Source organism: Leishmania major, chromosome 21, assembly GCF_000002725.2.
Source record: "Leishmania major strain Friedlin complete genome, chromosome 21".
In the NCBI taxonomy this organism is placed as follows: Eukaryota; Euglenozoa; class Kinetoplastea; order Trypanosomatida; family Trypanosomatidae; genus Leishmania; species Leishmania major.
In genome coordinates, this window is record NC_007262.2 from 765,001 (window position 1) to 772,972 (window position 7,972).

A 7,972-nucleotide genomic window follows, 5' to 3' on the forward strand; every position below is an offset into this window, starting at 1 on the left:
CTGCCTCTGTAGGTGCTTGTGCGTTGGTGTTCCTGTCTGCACGCCCGTGGGTGTGCCAGTGTCCCCTCGTTTCCCTGGACGTAATGCATCCCTCAAAGGCCAAAGAAAACGGGAACTCCTTCACTTCCACGTTTGGCGTCACAGCAAATCGAAACAGACCAATCCAGTCGTATCTCTTTCTTCTCTTCACTTCAGCTCCCTCCCCCTCTCGCTGGCGCACGTTTGTGGGTTCAGCGCTGCACAGGCGAGGCAATATAGCGATGATTCCATGGATGGAGTTAGCGAGAGGAAAGGTAACTTGGAGAGTGGCGGAAAGCATCCAGAACAACAAGAAGACCGAGTAGCAGGAACCCGCATTACGCTGTGCAGCGCTCGCTCAGCTGCCAGATGTCGCACACAGCGGGGATGCAGCGTGCCGGTGCGAGCGCGCACGCGAACGCGTGTTAGCGTAACCCTCCCCCTCTTTACTATTTCCTTCAAGCAAGCAAGCGAGGCCTTACATGGGTACCTTGCCGCGCTGGGGATGATTGCGCATGAGCAGCAACTGCAGTTCAGTTGGCCCCGGCACATCTCAACCAGCCCTCTCTCTCTCTCTCCGTCTATCATCGACTTTGCCACGACTCTTCTCTCTGTCTGTTTCCTTTGCTGTCCTTACATGTGCGGGGGTACTCTTGCATGCGGTGATCTGGGACGCTTCCCGCTTGTTCCCACATTTCACTCGGCGGTACCCAAACGCACACATACCCATCCACATAGGCATACACACACACACGCGCACAAACAGCCGCTTTTGATGTTGTCGCGTCGGCTCTGGGTCTGCCTCCTCGCATCTCCCCCCGGTACGTCCCCCTCTCGCCCGCCATTTGCCGTGTTTCTTACATTTTATTCATTTTCTCGGCACCTTCACTTCTTGCGCGGCCTTACCTCTCTGTTTTCTTTCCCCTGACGGAGTTCGCGTAGAGGCAGGTTGATAAGGCGCAAGCGCTGCTGTCAAGGAAAGAACGAGTAGATCTGCCCGGCTGTCGCTGAACTAGGCAACGCCGACGACGCCAATGCCGAAACGGCAGCGCAGCGATGAGAAGGCGGCGCACCATGTCGAACTTTCTGTGGAGTCAGGGAGGCGGTTCGACGCGTACATACGCGGTTGGATGCAGGGTACTGTTGAGCAGCCGCTTCTTCGTCCGTCTTTGCTACCCCCACTAACTCCATTGCCGACTCTTGCAGGACCTAGTAAGTCATGTGCCGCGCAAGCTCCAGCAACATCAGCTGCTGCCACCACTGTCGGCGACTTATCGCGCCTCTGCGAGTGGACGCCACCGTCCCCGATTATGCCGGCGTCGCGTACTGCTGTTGTGTACGACACGTCTATGCTAGATCACGTTTCTCCGGATGCTGGAGACTTCGAGCGTCCCGCGCGGCTGCAAAGCACCCTTGACCACCTCACCGCCATCGGCCTCCTGCCATGCTGCCGGCGCATCCCCGCGCGTACTGCGAAGAAACACGAGCTGCGTCGCGTGCACTCTAGGGAATTGATCGACACCATTGATCAGCTTGACTTCTTCATGGGCATACAGGAAGGTCGAGGAGGTGTCATTGGGCAAGATCTTTTCGCCAGCGAGCACACCTCCCGCGCAGCGCGGATGGCTGCCGGGTGCGTCATCGAGGCCGTCAAAGCTGTGCTCAGCGGTGCAGCTACCAATGCCTTTGCCATAGTTCGCCCGCCTGGCCACCACGCTGGTCCTGTTAACGCCGCTGGCTTCTGTCTTTATAACAACGTCGCGGTAGCTGCGCGCGCGGCTCAGGCGGAGCTGGTTGCCGCACAGGGGGAGCACAACCCCGCTGGTGACACGCAGCAGCCGCACATCCTTATCCTGGACTGGGATGTCCATCACTGCGACGGCACAGAGAGCATTTTCTACGACGATCCATCTGTGCTGGTCATCTCGCTTCATCAGTATGGCAACGGCCACGGTCACGTGCTACGGAAGGTTTCCTCGGCTGCGGCGAAGCACCCGGCGGAAATCTCAACCCCCAGCAAGGAGGACATCACCGCTGATGACCTGGCAGCGCTGCTTTCGGCCGGCACCATCGAACCACCGCCGGTCTCTGCGCCAGAAGCGTCCCGCCCCGAGGCAGCTTCAGACCCACCACAAGACTCAACAGAGGGCCGCCGCGTGCGCGCCGCGGTCGACTACAACAGCCTCGCGGCCCAGATAGAGAAGGAGGACGACGCCGAAATCGCTGCCCTCTTCGGAGTTGATCTGAACACGGCGTCCTCCAGCAGCAGTAACTCCTCCTCGGCCTCAAACTCGTCATCCGTCAGCGCCGACAGTACAAGCGTTGCAAGGAACGACACACGCCCCGTCCACTACGCAGGCGATACCGTCGGCCTCTCCTTCGACGAAACACCTCTTCAACGCGCCACCGGCACCGAGGAGGAGGAGCTTTTTTACCCTGGTACGGGGCACCTCAACCGCGTCGGCGGTGACGCTACGCCCGCGGCGCAGGGGCGTAACATCAACATCCCGTGGCCCACGCACGGCATGGGCGATCTCGAGTACTTGCAGCTTCTCCATGAGGTTGTCCTTCCTGCAGCGCGCGAGTTTCGACCGGAGCTGGTGCTGATCAGCTGCGGCTTTGACAGCGCCAGCGGAGATCTGCTCGGTTCCATGCGCCTTACCCCGTCCGGGTACTACATTATGACACGACTGATGGCACAGAATTTTCCTAGGCTCGTGGTTGCCCTGGAGGGCGGCTACAACGTCCGGAATGTGGCGCTGTGCTCGGAGGCGGTGATGCGTGCGTTGCTGGAGAGCAGCGGCTGCCAATGTGATCGACTGCCAAAAAGCCGCATGCTCTGGTGTCAAGCATCGAGTCTCGTTGCGCATATTAAGAGGATGCATGCACCGTATTGGAGCTGCTTTTCCCAGAACGTTTGAGGGTGGTGGTGGTGGTGGGGGGGGGGTAGGAAGCGACAGACACTGAACCAACCGTGTTTATATCCCATTTTGTGCCATGCGAATGAGGTCAGCGGAACCGCGGCCCCACCGCCACGAAATAAATTATACAAGGGGGAGAAAAGAGCGACATGAGCCGGGTGTCCACAACGCCATGCGTTACTTTCTTCCTCTCGAGGTGATACCATCCTTCACGAGTGCGAATCCACCTTCACGCTGAGCAGGATGTGTAGTGACGCTTCTTTCACCCAGCATGCATGATGGTACATGGCTCCACCGCCTCCCCTTCTTCCCCCAGGCACACAAGCACACGTCTCCTGTATGACTACTGAGGGTCTCCGGGGTTGTCTATTGTGGAAGAGGTGCACATTTGCCAGTTCTTCCTCGCACGTCAACGCGTCACAAGCGTCACCAATCACAGGCACCAATGACTTATTTGATTTCTGTCAACAACGCCATGGAGCAATCCTTCAGTGTGATGCCCACCGCAATAAAGCCTTCTTGACAAAGCAGGCGACCATCTGCTTTGCCACGGCGCCAGGCGTTGCTGTGGACTGTGCGTAGACCTTGAGCGAGATCGAGCGGGAGGCTGGTGAAGTCTTCAAGCAGAGCGGCGGCCACGAGCTCATTAACGTACTGTGCCTCAACGACAGCGACACCCATGTCAAGGTGCTCACCTCCGTTGTTGGCGCGTGAGTTGGTGCTGCAACGCCGCCGTTGTGGGACTCCTTCTTTGTTTGCGTCCTCTCTCCTGCCGCTGCTCGACTGCACGGTTTTCATCCATCATCCCACGCGCGCTGACCTCTACACGCGCTGAATTGTTACATCGAGGCACGCAACGGTTAACGCACATCACCACACACACACCATGACCACTTTCTGTGTTCTCTCTTCGCCTTTCTTCTAGTGTGTTTGCGTGCATGGCTAACCGTCTCGCTGCGCGGTGACGCACCAGCGACAGTGACTGCTGGTGCGGCGCCGGTCGCGTAGTGCACCACCTCCCACGCAGAAAGCCCAACAGGGCGCAAGGCAGAGCGGATTCCTGGCAGCCCGCAAGACCGAGGGTCGAAACAGAAACCCGCTGCCTTCGCACTCCTCTCTCTTGTTCGGTTCCGTCGTGTGCGCCTCTGCTTCGGGTTTACCACTCTCTCTCTCTCTATCTCCGCTGCTCGTTGGCCACAAGGTTTGCTCTCGACGTGACAGCTGTTGGCCCCCGCTGCTGCTGCCTCTCGCTATTCTGGTGTCTGTGCTGCTCTCCTTCCGTCCATATGCACAGATTTCCGCGTTCTCGCTTCCGTCTCCCTTTCTCGCTCTCTTCCTCGTGCCTTTCCCACCGTGCCGGCGGGCCCAGCACGTATCCGTCGAAAGAGCACACACGCGGCCGCTATTGCTGCCCGCGCCTCTTCTCCACCTGTTTTTGCCCTTGTTATAATGGAGTTTTTTCAAGTTGTCGACCCGGTGACGCTGGCGCCGGCGTCTTACGCGCACGTGGCGCTGCAGCTGGCATTGGCCGTCGCCTGCGCCGTGCTGCTTGGTGTGTGCTTGCACGTTTTGCCGGAAAGGCTGGTGTGCGTCTCCAAGACCGCCCGTGCTAAGGTGCCTCGCGAGGCCCTGGCAAACGCGGCCACACCTGCCTCCAAGCTTTCCGTCGCCAATACGCCTTCATCCCTGGCCGCTGCCTCGGCCACTCCCTCCTTCTCTGCCGCGGCGCCGGTGGGCACAGCACCGAAGCCGCAGGCGAAGGCGGCCGCTCCAGCGGCTTCGGCTGCTGTAGCAGAGAGCACGCTGCACGACGTCCTAGAAGCGTTTTTCGAAGAGGAGACTCTTCTCGACGAGGCCTTACTCGACGCCACAGCGCCATCTGCCCTACCAGAGAAGGAGACGGCCCCAGCGAATCGGACGCCTGGGAAGCCGACCCAACCGCCCCTCAAGAAGACTGGAGACTTCTCCCCAGGTCTGGCGGCCAAGATGACCCAGAGACTGCAGGTCGAGGCGTGCCCTGCCAGCACTGCTTCTTCGCCCCAAGTGGCATCAAAGCCGCCCGAGAGAAACAACACGGCCGAGAGGGAGCTGGAGGACGCTCTGGACGCATATATGGAGGAGGAGCAGCTGCTAGATGAGGCAATCCTGGACAGCGCGGTAGCGGCCGCGCACAGAACATAATCCTGCAGCGCATGCACGAGCGAGGGCAGAGCAAGCAAAGCACACAGGGCAACAAGCCGTGACGCCCGCCGGGCATCCGTCACCGCACCTAAGGTGCAGCGACGAAGTGTGCTGTTGTGTGGCATACGTGTAGGACGCAGTCGTGCGTGAACGCACGAGTGCGTGCGCCTACGCACACATATACCTACACCCCCCCCCCCACACACACACACGGTTCGCCGCGCCGCTCTGCAGCGCGTCTGCGGAGTGCGTCTCGTGACCCGAACGCATGTTCTTGTACGTACCGCAATCGGGGGCACCCCGCACGCGTGCTTCCTTTTCTCTCTGCTTCTGCTCAGACGCACCAAAAGTGAAGCTAAAGCGGTATTGGACAGGATGCGTGCCGTGATCAAGGGTGCCGGGTATACATGCACGCATGAGTTTGCTGCTGGGCAGATCCGAATAGGCCACGCAGGGTATGCCCTTATCAGTGAGTGCCGGCTTACAGCGGTGGGCCTGTCTGCTCAGCGGCGAGGGGGTCAATGTGGACTCGCTTTGATGACTCCAGTGGACAACCTTCACTGCCCCTTCGTTGGCGGACTGGGCTGTGTCGGTGTGTGAGCTCAGTTGTAGAGCGTGATATCATGACTGACTGCAGTTACCATACGTCTTGTGCGGCATTTTAGGCTTGAACACCTGCTCGCTCTCCTTTGCCGGGAGCAGAGCGTGCGTGCGTGCTGTCCTCTCACTAGCGGACAAGCGCGACAGGCCTTGCACGAGCAGGGAAGTTGATGGCTGACTTCTTCTGCGTCTTTCATGTCCTCTGGCCTTGTGTGTTGCCTCCGAAAGCCGGTGGTGTATGCAAGCTGTACTGGGCAAGTTGATATTCACCTTCTGGTTCCTTGTTTGCAAAACGTAAACGGGAGCGCCTCTCTGCCTGTGTGCAGGGTGCGTGCGCGAGATCTCGTCCCGTTTGCCATATCACCGTCTCGGCACGCCGCGAAACTGAGCTCTCTACGCGCCTGTGTGCTCCTCTGCACAGGCCTACCCGCCGCTTAATGCCCCCACTCACCTCCAGTAGACACTGGGATGCGCTCTCTCTCTCTGCTGCTGCTGCTGATAGCTCTCCACTACAGCGTACAGACACAGACAAAGGGGGAATGTCAGATAAAGACCTGTCCACGATGCCGTCTCAGGTTGCTCATTTGCGCCACTTAGCACCCACGTGCGCTTGCGATATACCGTCACACGCCACGTGTATTTCGTGGGCTTGGCCTTCTATGCGCGCACATACACTGGCGCCCGTGCCCGTGTTCTGATGCATTTTCGTTTTGTCCTGCAAACAAACGCCAGACAACGACAGAGGGAAACGTGGCACTCACGTGTCATACGGCTGCTTGACCGCATCTCTTCAACGCATATCGGAGCCCTGCGACTTCTCCTCTGCTCTGCTCGCACTCTGCCGCATTCCCTTTGTTTCCTCGCACACCTTTTTTTCCTTTGGTTTTGGCGGGTGGCACGTGGGCTGCCACCGTCGACCCCACAGCCCGCAACTGACGCAGCTGGGGAGCGCCTCAGCGGCGTGTTGCGTATTCTCATGCAAGCATCGACCTGCCATGCCGCCACCGCAGTTCGTGTGCTGCAGAAGCGAGTGGCGCCACCGCAGAAGCCGTTTCCATTTCAGGTGCACCACAAGCCAACTATGGACTCAACCGCAGCACATGTAGACGCGCACGCTGCACTTCACATGCCGCTCGTCCTCTCTCTTTCTGGCTGCCTGTGGTTCACCGGGCAATTACTCACGGCCACGGCAGAGCAGGTTGCAAGGGGGCGCCTGCGCTGCTCGCCACATCGGTCTTACCCGCAGCGTTACAGTGGCCTTGGCCCTCCCGCGTACTCGGTGAGACTGGAGTGATGTTAGCGGAGGCCTGCCTCCGTCTTGACTTGAACGGGTGGCGTGACTAGGGTGTTGCAAGCACCAGCTGCACCTCTCTTTCACTGCTGAGGTCCCCATTGACTCTTTGAACTGTAGCGTGTCCCCTGAAGAAGAGCACTCTGTGCACACCAGACTGCGATAGATTGCTGAGACCGGTACTTCGAGCACACACGGCTGCACTGGTGCTGCAGAACTCAGCGCCCTTTTTGGAGGCACGCTACCCTCGGCCGACAGTGAACAGCGGCGAGCGTTGCGTGTGTAAGCACCACGGCTGCGAAGCAGAGGATGTGGAGCTTGGCGTGCAGCTGGACTCGGGCCGGCGATTTGAAACTTGCGCGCGTGGTATGCAGCGTTACGGTGGTGAAGACTCCCACATGCAAAGACACAAGTGAGGAAACATAGATTCCCTGGGGTGCTGTTCTCTCCCCGCCGCGCTGTGGTCAGGGTGTGCTCGTACGGGTGTAGGTGTGTGTGTACGGGTTAGGGCTTTTCTCTCCACTGATTCGTCGCACAGCGACACCCTCTCCACCTGGACGGGTGCGTGACGGTGTACTACTGTACTGGTGTACGGGTGTGCTACTGTACTGGTTAGGGTTAGGGTTAGGGTTAGGGTTAGGGTTAGGGTTAGGGTTAGGGTTTATATCTCCACTGATTCCTTGCACAGCGACACCCTCTCCACCTGGACGGGTGCGTGACGGTGTACTACTGTACTGGTGTACGGGTGTGCTACTGTACTGGTTAGGGTTAGGGTTAGGGTTAGGGTTAGGGTTAGGGTTAGGGTTTATATCTCCACTGATTCCTTGCACAGCGACACCCTCTCCACCTGGACGGGTGCGTGACGGTGTACTACTGTACTGGTGTACGGGTGTGCTACTGTACTGGTGTACGGGTGTGCTACTGTACTGGTTAGGGTTAGGGTTAGGGTTAGGGTTAGGGT

At 59.0% G+C, this 7,972-nt stretch overlaps 2 protein-coding genes across 2 annotated transcripts; both read left to right on the forward strand.

Annotated features, from left to right (window-relative positions):
• Positions 1 to 1,052: 1,052 nt before the first annotated feature.
• Positions 1,053 to 2,939, forward strand: LMJF_21_1870 (putative histone deacetylase; the record flags this gene model as incomplete). Its single annotated transcript, XM_001683101.1, has 1 exon — positions 1,053 to 2,939. One exon carries the CDS (start codon positions 1,053 to 1,055, stop codon positions 2,937 to 2,939), a length of 1,887 nt encoding a protein of 628 aa, XP_001683153.1.
• Positions 2,940 to 4,388: 1,449 nt separating this feature from the next.
• LMJF_21_1880 (conserved hypothetical protein) lies at positions 4,389 to 5,120 on the forward strand (the record flags this gene model as incomplete). The annotated part of the gene is made up of 1 exon (XM_001683102.1): positions 4,389 to 5,120. The coding sequence occupies one exon, from the start codon at positions 4,389 to 4,391 to the stop codon at positions 5,118 to 5,120; it is 732 nt and encodes a 243-aa protein (XP_001683154.1).
• Between the last annotated feature and the right edge of the window lie 2,852 nt (positions 5,121 to 7,972).